This window comes from Macaca fascicularis, chromosome X (assembly GCF_037993035.2).
Source record: "Macaca fascicularis isolate 582-1 chromosome X, T2T-MFA8v1.1".
Lineage (NCBI taxonomy): Eukaryota > Metazoa > Chordata > Mammalia > Primates > Cercopithecidae > Macaca > Macaca fascicularis.
This window is the reverse complement of record NC_088395.1, coordinates 2579505-2592416: the sequence shown is the minus strand read 5'-3', so window position 1 is coordinate 2592416 and position 12912 is coordinate 2579505. Positions and strand designations below refer to the sequence as shown.

Genomic DNA, 12912 nt, shown 5'->3' with positions numbered 1-12912 from the left:
GGAATCCCAGCACTCTGGAATCCCAGCACTCTGGGAGGCCAAGGCAGGCAGATCACTTGAGACCAGGAGTTTGAGACCAGCCTGACCAACATGGTGAAACCCCGTCTCTACTAAAAATACAAAAATTAGCCAGGCATGGTGGCACGTGCCTATAATCCCAGCTACTCATGAGGCTGAGGCAGGAGAATCACTTGAACCCGGGAGGTGGAGGCTGCAGCGAGCCGAGATCGCGCTACTGCACTCCAGCCTGGATGACAGAGTGAGACTCTGTCTTAAACAAAAATGAATAAAAAGAAAAATAAAAAAAGACTAATGGGATCAGTTCATAGACTTAAGAATCCATCTAAAGAGAGTCCCACTTGTAAATCTGGTACAATTTGAGCCAGACATGGTGGCTCTTGCCTGTAGTCCCAGCCACCTGGGAGGCTGAGATGGGAGGATCACTTGAACCCAGGAGGTTGAGGCAGCAGTGAGCTATATGATCACGCCACTGCACTCCAGCCTGGGCAATAGAGTAAGACCCTGTGTCGTTACAAAAAAAAAAAAAAAGGAACCCTTTAAACATTAAAAAAATAATACATTGGACTGCTTTTTACATATTGAACAATCAAAACATAGTAGTGATATTCAAGAGGAGTGTGCTAGGGAGGGAAAGAGGAACAGAAAAGCTCTTTTGTACAGCTGAGTGTTGGGCGATGCATGCCGCAGTAACGGCAGACTCACAGAGCATCGGCATCTAGCAGCTACGCAGCGGAACCAGGGCAAGCATCCTCAAGGCAGGCTACAATCCTATGGAAAGTATACTCTTGCACAGTATATGTCTCATACTGGGTATAGCTGGATTTCCACGAATGTGCTTCCAACAGGTATTGTCTGTGCCAAGAAAAACTTCATTTTGTTTCTTAGGATGATGGATAGAGCAGGGATAGAAGACATCAAGTTTGTAAACCTATGCAACTCCTTTGATCTATTAAAAAAAATTGGGGCCAGGTGCAGTGGTTCAGGCCTGTAATCCTCAGTACTTCGGGAGGCCAAAGCAGGAGGATTGCTTGAGGCCAGGAGTTGGAGACCAGCCTGGGCCACATAGTGAGACTCCTATGAGACCCCACCTCTACAAAGTTTAAAAAATTAGCTGGGTGTGGTGGCACAGGCCTGTAATCTCAGCTACTTGAGAGGCTGAGGTGGGAGGATCACTTAAGCCCTGGAGTTGGAGGCTGCAGGAAGACATGCTCAGGCCACTGCACTCCAGCCTGGACAACAGAGTGAGACTCTGCGTCAAAAAAAATAAATAAAAAATAAATAAATAAATAAAACAAAATAATTAAGATAGATTATTTAATTATTTTATTTTTCTATTATGGGTTTGTTTTGTTTTGTTTTGTTTGAGACAGAGTCTCACTCTGTTGTCTAGGCTGGAGTGCAGTGGTGCAATCTCAGCTCACTGTAACCTCCACCTCCTGGGTTCAAGCGATTCTCCTGCCTTAGCCTCCTGAGTAGCTGGGATTACATGCATGCACCACCATGCCTGACTAATGTTTGTATTTTTAGTAGAGACGGGGTTTCACCATGTTGGCCAGGCTGGTCTTGAACTCCTGACCTCAGGCGATCTGCCTGCCTTGGCCTCCCAAAGTACCGGGTACAGGTGTGAGTCACTGTAATTGGCCAAATATACATAAATAAGTTTTGAAATGGTACTGTACACTAAAGAGCAGAGGTCTATGAAACCAGAAAGAATTGCTCTGCTTTTCCTAATTCAACAGTGGCGATCAGAAAGAAACCCCTTCAAACTACAGTTCCGCCCCAGACGCTTTAACACTACGACCTGTTTGGTGCTTCCAAGTATCAGCCAAACGTTTCGGCAGGATTTGACCAAGTTACTTTGAGGAACAAAAATACTATAACTTGTTCCTGTGGATCTATAGGCATCAATCCACCCTGCCAATTCAATAGATCTAGAAATCCTTTCCTTCCCACATCATTTCCACCTGCCACCAAATAATAATCTCACAACCTTTATTTATTTATTTTTAAATAATTTCAACTTTTATTTTAGGTCTAAGGGGTACACGTGCCAGTTTGCTACTAGGGCATATTCAGTGGTAGTGAGGTATGGGGTATGCATGAACCCACCACCCACATACTGAGCACTGCACCTGTGAACCCTGAAAATCTGAGACAGGTCTCAGTTAGTTTAGAAAGTTTATTTTGCCAAGGTTGAGGACACACACCCGTGACACGGCCTCAGGAGGTCCTGACAACATGAGCCCAAGGTGGCCAGAGCATGGTTTGGTTTCATACATTCTAGGGACACATGTGACGTCAATCAATATGCCCATTTTTAACGACACTCTCGGTGGCCCCTGACAGCCACCAGGTGAGATACACAGCATATTGTGCCCATTGAATGAAGATACTTCTGACAATGAGACTTTCTCATGGAATAAAGTGTATATTCACAAACTTATGGTATATTGATTTATCCCATGTCACAGAGCTGGGTATAAAGAGAGCACTCAATATGCATATGACAAATGAATAAATGAATGAATGAAATTGACAAAGCAAAGTTCAAAAAATGGGTACCTTTCCTAAAGAGACCCTACAAGATTACAAAGGGTTAAGTAAACAGTTCTATGCATTTTACTGTGACCAGCAATTCTGAAAAATCCATCTGATAATTTAAATTTATTGTTGGAACTGACTCCTTCTATCTAGCTGTAATTTTGTACCCTTTAACAAATCTCTCTCTATCACCCCTTCTCCCTACCCTTCCTGGCCTCTGGTATCCTCTGCTCTAGTTTTTACTTTTTAAGCTAGTTCTAGTGTTCTATTGCAGGGGTCCCCAACTCCTGGGCTGCAGACCAGTGCTGGTCCACGGCCTGTTAGGAACTGGGCTGCACAGCAGGAGGTGAGTAGCGGGTGAGTGAGCAAAGCTTCATCTGTATTGATAGCTGCTCCCCATCGCTCCCAATACCACCTGAGCTCTGCCTCCTGGCAGATCGGCAGCGGCATTAGATTCTCGTAACAATGCAAACCCTACCGTGATCTGCGCATGCAAGGGATCTAAGTTGCGTGCTCCTTTTGAGAATCTAATGCCTGATGATCTGTCTCCTATCACCCCTGGATGGGACTGTCCAGTTGCAGGAAAACAAGCTCAGGGATCCCACTGATTCTACAAGTTGCTGAGTTGTGTAATTATTTCATTACATGTTACAATGTAATCATCATAGAAATAAAGTGCACAGGCCGGCGCGGTAGCTCAAGCCTGTAAGCTCAGCACTTTGGGAGGCCGAGACAGGCGGATCACGAGGTCAGGAGATCAAGACCATCCTGGCTAACCCGGTGAAACCCCGTCTCTACTAAAAAATACAAAAAAACTAGCCGGGCGAGGTGGCGGGCACCTGTAGTCCCAGCTACTTGGGAGGTTGAGGCAGGAGAATGGCGTAAACCCGGGAGGCGGAGCTTGCAGTGAGCTGAGATCCGGCCACTGCACTCCAGCCTGGGCGACAGAGCGAGACTCCGTCTCAAAAAAAAAAAAAAAAAAAGAAATAAAGTGCACAGTAAGTGTCATGCACCTGAATCATCCCCAAACCATCCCCCAAGCCTGGTTTCTGGAAAAATTGTCTTCCATGAAACTGGTCCCTGGTGCCAAAAAGGCTGGGGACCGCTGGTATATAGCACTGTAGGATGACTACAGCCCAAAATCATATATAGTTTCAAATATATGTCTATAGAAGTAGAATACTGAATGTTCCCAACACAAAAAATGGTACAGGCTGGAGAAGATGGATATGCTAATTCCCGCGACCTGATCAGCATACATTACATGTATTGCAACTTTACTATGTGCCCCGTAATAATGTACAATTATTACATGACAATTAAAAAACATTTTAAATCAAAAATAAAATAATTTACTGTTTACTTTTAAAGTTTTACCTTGCAATTCCAGCTCAAATAATGCTTATTATTATTAATATTATATTTTATTTATTTATTTATTTTTTGAGACAGATTCTCACTCTGTCACCCTGGCTAGAGTATGGTGGCACGATCTCCGCTCTCTGCAACCTCTGCCTCCCTGGCTCAAGCAACTCTTGTGCCTCAGCCTCCTCAGTAGGTGGGATTACAGACATGTGCCATCATGCCCAGCTAATTTTTTTGTGTTTTTGGTAGAGACGGGCTCTTACCATGTTGCCCAGGCTGGTCTTGAACTCCTGGCCACAAGTGATCCACCTATTTCAGCCTCCCAAAGTGCTGGCATCACAGGAGTGAGCCACCACGCCCAGCCCAATGCTTACTATTTTCAAAACAAAATACAATAGAAAAGGCCGAAAATGAAATAGAAAGGCCCTGCCCTTGGTTTAATGTAAAATATAACTCTGATATCGCAGGAAACAGGCAGACACACTGGAAGGAGACCACATGGCTGTTTTTTAACATTTTAATTTAAACGTGTCAGCATTTGTCCAAATGAGATGATACAGGCTAGAATGCATGGCAGAATTCCAGACTGCACTCACTCCATGAGCCAACTCATCACTGCCTGTGAACATGAATTCTGGTCCTCAGAGAAGCTGACATTTTTTCCCTGAACATTCCTGTGGTCTCCCTCTGAAAGCCAATGACCATCCAACCCTGACTCACCTGAGACTGTAGTCATATGGCTATTTTAAATGAACCCCTGAAATATCCTATGAACATCGCCCTCTGAGACTGAAGATTATTAACCAACCACAAGGAAAGAGAAACAGCCCCTCCATCACATCTTGCACAAAAAAAATGCCACCACTAATGCCATAAATTCAGGTAGGTTCCTCTATCCAAAGGCTAAACTGCTTCAGGTGACCTAAAAAGTGGCCACTCCTCTCCACGTAAACACATCCAGCTGACACAGGCTAGAATCGAGTTCTCCCACAACCTTCCTATCCCATCTCTAATTTACTCTCTGCTTTTCCCTGGGATGTGCATGATAAATAAACCTTCCAAACACTTCAAAAATCGCACTTTCCTCTCTTTATTACAACGACGCCCATTTTTAAGGACACTCTCGGTGGCCCCCGACAGCCACCTGTTGAGATACACAGCATACTGTGCCCATTGAATGAAGATACTTCTGACAATGAGGCTTTCTCGTGGAATAAAGTGTCCCATCTCATAAAACTGAGAATTCTCTGGAAAGAGCTGAGTGGAAATGACTTTGAGGAGCGCAGTGATTCACTAAGTTATTAAGAACTGAGGTAGTGAGGGTAGAGACCAAGCCAAGAGCAGTCAAAGGTGGACCGACTGCACCCTGACTTTTGTCATCAAGCAGAGAGCATCTCTAGATCCTGTTATCCTGAGCAAGTTGTTGCTCTAAATCGTTTGGGGACAAGCCCTTGATTCTTCTCAACCAGCAAGTGAATCGGTTTAGATCCCCTAAGCCACCTGCATCCCCCAAGCCACCTACAACCTTTCTTCCCTAAGTCCACAAGTAGAATTTCTGTCAACGCTCTAGGAAGTCCTGTTAGGATTTAAAGCAGAGAGACCACAGCCGGGGCGTTTCTCGGATACGCTTCGCCAAGTCCAAATGAGAGTCAAAGTCACCATGTCTGAATGTTTCCTTAGCCCTACAGAAACGGATCTTCTTGGCAAAGCCTCAGAGGTGCTAAATACGTATATTAGTGTTGTTAGCTTAGTAATGGGAGGAAATTTGCAGTGAGGTTTAATTCTAAATAGGGTGGGTCTCATGGCACCTGTACAACACAGCTCCAGCGTACTTCAGAGGTCTTTCGGGCAACAGCAGACACCACCATCAAGGGTCTACTAGAATTTTATTACTGCTCACTTTTGCCAACAGGTTCAAGGGTAGAAGTGACCTCTGAAGAAAGCCCAGAAGGCATTGGTGGAGGGGTTGGGGCGAGGGGCATTAAGGTGGATTTCTATACTCTACGTTTTTTGTGTGAGGCACTCAAATGGATCAAGCATAAATAGAGGCACAAGGTTCAACAGCGTTTTCCTTTGAAAGGACCAGAGGAGATCTCCACGCAAGAGGATCACCCAACAGGACATTGTCTAACTATACACAACGCCCACCAGCTGCCGGATTACTGCAGGAACCGGTCCAGCTTCTCCTGGATGCGGGCAAACGCGTCCTTCCCCATGTAGTCGATACGGCCTTCCTCCCACTTCCTCCTCTCTTCCTCTGGGCTCAATTCCTTCACCTTCTCTTCGATGGAGATCTGGGAAACAGAGACGGCCAGGTCGACCTAGGGAAGATCATCAGTGGGAGATGGTTTTTGCAGCTGTCCGTTCTCGAGGGAAAGACTGCTAAAACCCATCCAGTGTGGGTTCTGCAAAGACGCATCTCAGTTCTCTAAAAGAGACTGCGAATCACTAGCACTTTGTTTTTAATGAGACAGGGTCTCACTCTGTCGTCCAGGCTGGAGTGCAGTGGTGCAGTCATAGCTCACTGCAGCCTCGACCTCCTGGGCTCAAGAGATCCTCCCACCTCTGCCTCCTCAGTAGCTGGGACTACAGTACACATCACCATGCCCAGCTAATTTTTGTATTTTTTGCACAGATGGGGTCTCATTATGTTGCGCAGGGTGGTCTTGAATTCCTGGGCTCAAGCAATCCTCTTGCCTTGGCCTCCCAATGAGCTGGGATTGCAGGCGTGAGCCTGCACACCCAGCAGCACTTTTCTTTTGAGCTAAATACACATTAGCTTTAGTTTAATATGCTTAGAAGATAATTTTTTTGCTTAAGTTTTCTTGAAATTTTTTTTTTTTTTTTTTTTTTTTGAGACAGAGTCTCGCTCTGTCGCCCAGGCTGGAGTGCAGTGGCCGGATCTCAGCTCACTGCAAGCTCCGCCTCCCGGGTCTACGCCATTCTCCTGCCTCAGCCTCCCGAGTAGCTGGGACTACAGGCGCCCGCCACCTCACCCGGCTAGTTTTTTGTATTTTTTTAGTAGAGACGGGGTTTCACCGTATTAGCCAGGCTGGTCTCGATCTCCTGACCTTGTGATCCGCCTGTCTCGGCCTCCCAAAGTGCTGGGATTACAGGCTTGAGCCACCGCGCCCGGCCGTTTTCTTGAAATTTTTTAAAATGTAATTGTATGTGTTCTTTTTCCTGAATTGTTTTCATTTCTAGCCACTAAACCATTTTAAACACACACACTACTTAGTACTGTCACCCACCAAAACTTCTGTTTTGTATGACAGTGAATAACCAAACTACGTTAAATGAAAAAAAAAAAAAATCTCACGTAAGTAAAGCCTATAATAATTTGGACTGCTTGGCAAAGGAATTTAAATAATAATTCTGATAGTTTTTTCAATGCAGAGTTTCTCCCTTCTTAAGGGACATATGAAAAAATAGATGAATATGCAAGCATGTAACAACACACACACACACACACACACACACTTTTGTTTGGCTTTCAGATGAGTCAACAAAAAGAATAAATACGTTTGCTTTAGACACTTCTTACCAAGAACTAGAAAAAGACTTTTAAAAATTTAAAGATGGTAACAATAATAGACACACACATCTATCTATCTATCTATCATCTATCTCATCTACCAACCATTTATTATCTATCATCTGTCTCATCTATCTACCTATGTTCTATCTATCCACTCATCCATCCATCCATCTGTCCATCCATTCTATTTATCAATAAATCATGTCATCTATCACTCCATCGTCTATCTACCTATTTATCTATCTGTGATCTCTACCTATGTACTTTCTATCACTCTATCTATCCATCTATGCATCCATCCATCCATCTATCCATTCTATCTATCATCTATCACTCTATCATTTATCTGTTTATCTAAAATCTCTCTCTCTCTCTCTATCACTCTATCATTCATTTATCTATCATCTCTATTTATCTACTACCTATCATTTATCTCTTCTATATCTATGTATCTATTATCTAGATGTGAGGATGAATGGATATATAGATGAGATAGATGACAAATAGAAAACATATAGATAGCTGGGTGTGGTGGTTCACGTCTGTAATCCCAGCACTTTGGGAGGCCGAGGCGGGTGGATCAATTGAGGTCAGGAGTTCGAGACCAACCTGGCCAACATGGTGAAACCCCATCTCTACTAAAAATACAAAAATTAGCCAGGCTTGGTCATGGGCGACTGTAGTCCCAGCTACTCGGGAGGCTGAGTCAGGAGAATCACTTGAACCTGGGAAGCGGAGGTTGCAGTAAGCTGAGATCGCACCACTGCACTCCAGAATGGGCGACAGAGTGAGACTCCATCAAAAAAAAAGAAAAAGAAAAAAAAAGAAAACAGATAAGAGGTAGATAGATAGATACATGATATGTATAGAGATAGATATATAGAAAGATATATTTGAGTTTTTACACCATGAGTATATACTACTTTCTTCTCTAATTACTTGCCACAGTGTTTTTAAAAGGTTTTTACATATAAGATTCTGCCTTCCACACTCGTTCCCATATATTTATTTTATTTAAAGACAGCTATCCTGTTGATTAAGGTGATAGCAAGAGTTAACAAATACATTTAAAAGTCCACTTCAGGATACTGCAGCATTTCTCCCCTCTAAGGCACTTGCATTTAGATCTATTCAGTTCCTGAGAATGAAATGTTTCTGGAATTAACAGGACCTACAGCACCCAACCCCATACTAGTTTTCAAGACAAAATAGCACAGTGATTGTGACATTTCTGCTAACAAGAGATGAGTATCCAAGAAAACAACAAGCTGCTCCAATGTGATGAATTAGGGTATTATACAAGATACTAAATAAAGGTCCCCTAGAGGACAGTGTGGACACACAGGAGAAGAAGGTCAAAGTGCCCCAGTTTAGCAAATCAATGACTGAAATTTTCCTCATCTTTATGAGCCAAGCACTAACTAGGGCTTTCCCTAGACCACTCTCCTTTTTAATACCCCTCCTTCCAATTCTGTGAGGCGGGCAGCCCAGCCTCCACCTCATGAGCACTGAAGCAAAGTAGTGAACTCGGGCTGGGCGCGGTGGCTCATGCCTGTAATCCCAGCACTTTGAGAAGCCAAAAAAGGAGGATCACGTGAGGCCAGCTGTTTGAGACCAGCCTGGATAGCATAGTGAAACCCCAACTCTACAAAAAATAAAAATAAAAAATTAGCTGGTTGCAGTGGCCCATGCCTATAGTCCCATTTCCTTGGAAGGCTGAGGCAGGAGGATTGTTTAGCTATGATCATGCCACTGCACTCCAGCCTGGGCTACAGAGCAAGACCCTGTCTCTGAATAATAATAATAATAATTTATAAAAAGAAAAAGTAATGAACTCACCCAGGATCCCAAACCTATCACATGGCTGAGCTGTCCAACGTAGGTCTACCCAACCTCACACTGATGCCCTGTCACCCACTAATAACTACAGATTCAATTCATAGAGCCTCAAATGATGACCACAAGGGTGGAACATGCCGAAGGGATACATTCACATGTTTATAAGAAATCTTGACCTCAACCAATAGCTCTAGAAATTAAGTTCGAAATGCTGCATTTGAACATTAACCAAGTAAGAATGAGGAAAAAAACTTTCACATTTTCTCCAAGGGTGACTGTCCAGGGAAGGCATTTAGCCAACAAAAACATTTATGATATAGTAGGTCACATTCTAAAGTATGCGTTCAATACCAACTTTCAGTCTAGACCTAAACCTAGCTCTAGAGCTGTATTGATTATTACTTAAAGACCAAATGGCATTATTAGATCATGCTTAAAGAGAAAGAGAAAACGTTAGCAACTGCTTTCATTAAATGCATTCATGGAGAGAATGTAGTTGAAGATGAGAACATCTCTAAGAGGAAGGAACAGAAAGCATGCATCTCTCATTTCACCCCGAAAGAAGAAATCATTTGCAAGCCCCATTTGGATTCGAACATTTGCATGCCCCACTCCCTCCAATTTTCAGCTTTTAATCTCTTCATTTCAGAAAATGGATTGCTATGCATTAATTACCATAGTCCCTCAGCTTCCCTCCTGATCACTTTTGCAGAACAGTTTTTAAAGAGAGAAAAGGTGTGATGATCAGACTTGAAGATGGCAAAAGAGAGTCAGCGGATCACCCCAGGCAAACGCCAGAGAGAAGACAGAAGAATCAGAGGCAGGGGAAGAGGAAAGTCGATTCTTATCTTTTGTTAAATGAGGCTGAAAAATTAACAGCTGTTGTGTGCATGCAGTTGACCTCAGTGACGGTAGATGGCCCCCACCGGGAGCCTTGGGCAAGGGGAAGAATTTGGATACCACCTCCAGTGCATCCTGCAGACTGGGGTCCCTGATGGTCTCAGCAGGGAGTTCCTGGCTTGGTTCAAAGATTTCCTCGGATGGGAGACTTTCGACTTTATTTGCTGGCTGCTAAAACATAACCATTCAATCATTAGTCTGCGGTGGGCTGCAGGGAACTGTAGCTCTAATCTAAATGACGAAGAAGTCTTTATCCTGGGGTAAAATAAAATCAAATTATTGGGTTGAGGCCAGGCGTGGTGGCTCATGCCTGTAATCCCAGCATTTTAGAAGGCCAAGGCAGGAGGATTGCCTGAGCCCAGGAGTTCAAGACCAGCCTCAGCAAAATAGCAAGAACCCATCTTTATTATAATTAACTTTTTTTTTTTTTTGGATACGGAGTCTCGCTCTGTTGCCCAGGCTGGAGTACAGTGGCATGATCTCAGCTCACTGCAAGCTCCGCCTCCCGAGTTCATGCCATTCTCCTGCCTCGGCCTCCCGAGTAGCTGGGACTACAGGCGCCTGCCACCTCGCTCAGCTAATTTTTTATATTTTTAGTAGAGACGGGGTTTCACTGTGTTAGCCAGGATGGTCTCGATCTCCTGACCTTATGATCTACCCACCTCGGCCTCCCAAAGTGCCGGAATTACAGGCGTGAGCCACCGCACCCGGCCCTATAATTAACTTTTTTAAAAAAATTAATGGGCTGCGCTCGATCTTTTTTTCTGGGAATGCTAAAAATAGCTCACCTTCTCTCCCCTCACTTTTTCTGAGCCATCCACTACGTCTCAGACAAGAGGAGATGCTACAAGTTCTTATGCAATTCCTGAAAGTTAAATTTTCAGAGAGAGATTTGACTTGTTTATACCAAATGCCTACAGAAGCATTTTACTAAGATAGTCTCTCTGAGAGTTTTAAAAAAAAGGGGGGTGTCCATAAAGCCACTTTTCTGATGATATATGGCAATAAAAGCCCAGATTCATAAGGGTACATTTAGGGAAAAAAAGAATTAAAATACAATCCATAGTCACGGAATACTGGTTTTAGACATGGTGCAAGTCCTATGAAAAGTTTAAAAAAATTAATGGAGACATAGACGACATCTTGATGCTATATCTTTTTCTTACTAATTTTTTTCAGCAAAGTGGAAGAGAATAACAAAATGACCAAAAAGAAACGCCCGCAGTAAGTTCGAAAAGACAGCCAGATTCCTTATCCAGCTGCATAATAGAGAAATAGACTAATTACAACACAACTTATTCCAGGTGGGAGAACCCATTCAAAAAAGAAAATGGGAGGAATTTTTAAAAGCATATGGCCCCCACTGGTATGTAATGGTGATAGACACTGTGAGAAAACAACAAGCAATAAGAGAGCTGGCCATGTGTAGGTCATATAGATGAGGAATACCAAGGTGGTTTCCGTCTCTGTGAAGTCTGCAAGCTGAGGGGAAGGCTGGGACAGTGGGTCACAGGTTATCACGGCAGGAGTCTCAATTTCAGGACAATCTATCATCTGTTATAAAGAAAGAGCAAAGGCAAGTTAAGTCAAACCTTCGTGCAAATAAATGCAACTTAATTGAAAACACCCACTCTATTTTTTTCTGCCTCCATGGTGCAAATACAACTTGATACGGGATAGGTCTGGGGCAAGGTGACACGCTCACCAATACCTGTCTTCGTTTCTTCTTCTTCTTCTCGGGCTAATGTCCAAGTGCATTTTGTGACCTCCTTGCACCTGGACAGGACCATGGAAGTGATTCTCACAAGCAGATTGAGTGAATGCGAGGAGGTGATGTGAGTCACCTCTGGGCTGGGCAATGACAGGAATAAGATATCCCTATCCTCTCTTCTTCCACCAGCCAGGTGAAAAACAAGATCCCTCCACCCTCTCTGAACTGGGCCTCCATAAGAAAATAAAACCAAACACAGAACAAATCAGGTGACTCTTCTCTCAACTCTCCCAAGGATGGTCCATATCTAACACCATTCTAGATGTGGAGGAGATAACTTAATGCATTATGTACAATGGCTGCCATCAGCAACAGTGCCTAATCCTCCCAAGGAGTCTCACTTGAGAAGAGCTGCCCTAGAAGGTGGTGCACAATAGGAGCATCCTGGATCCCTGAAAGACTGCATGGAGTAGAGGATACCTTGGCCACCCCAACTGGCTGTGATACAAATGAGAAATAAACTTTTACATATTTGGGGGCTGTTTGTTATAGCAGCTAGCCTACCTTGACAAATGCAGGGTCAAGAAGCAAACCTGTGTCCAAACACTGGGGCCTCCATCAGGTCAGGTCACAAAGCAGTTAGCTTAATGAGTGTGAGCAACAGAGATCACAGAATACTAACATCCTCATTGAAAACACACTGTGGAATTCTTGGGGGTGGATAGGGTTGAGCCTCAACATGAGCCCCTGTTGGCTGCACCAGGCCAACTTAAGAGAATTGTAATCCTTCAAATGCAGACTCCCAGGCCATGGTCCCAGAGATTTTGAGTGATGTCAGCTGGGGTGGAGATCAGTCACTTGGATACTCAGCTCCCAAATTTCTGATCCTAGCATTCCCTTTTAGGAGAATGTCCAGTTCATTCTCCTAATTGAGGCATGAATGTATGCATTTCACAGGTGTTTATGGAGTGGTAGGTAGTGAAGATTAAACAGTGGC

At 43.7% G+C, this 12912-nt stretch overlaps 1 protein-coding gene across 18 annotated transcripts in view; it reads right to left on the bottom strand.

Moving 5' to 3' along the window:
• Positions 1-12912, bottom strand: part of GYG2 (glycogenin 2) — a 77204-nt gene that overhangs the window by 18433 nt on the left and 45859 nt on the right. For 7 of the 18 annotated variants that reach the window (XM_045384071.2, XM_045384075.2, XM_045384079.3 and 4 more), the window contains 3 exons: positions 11654-11758; positions 10268-10375; positions 4431-6248 (listed from right to left, as the gene is read on the bottom strand). The exons of 1 other annotated variant lie outside the window; for it this stretch is intronic. In XM_045384071.2, the coding sequence (XP_045240006.2) occupies positions 6087-6248; positions 10268-10375; positions 11654-11758 (375 nt within the window). In that variant the 3' untranslated portion in view covers positions 4431-6086. Of the gene's footprint in view, positions 1-4430; positions 6249-10267; positions 10376-11653; positions 11759-12912 lie in introns of those variants that run through there. 10 more of the 18 variants (XM_045384072.2, XM_045384076.2, XM_074029301.1 and 7 more) reach the window with 4 other exon arrangements.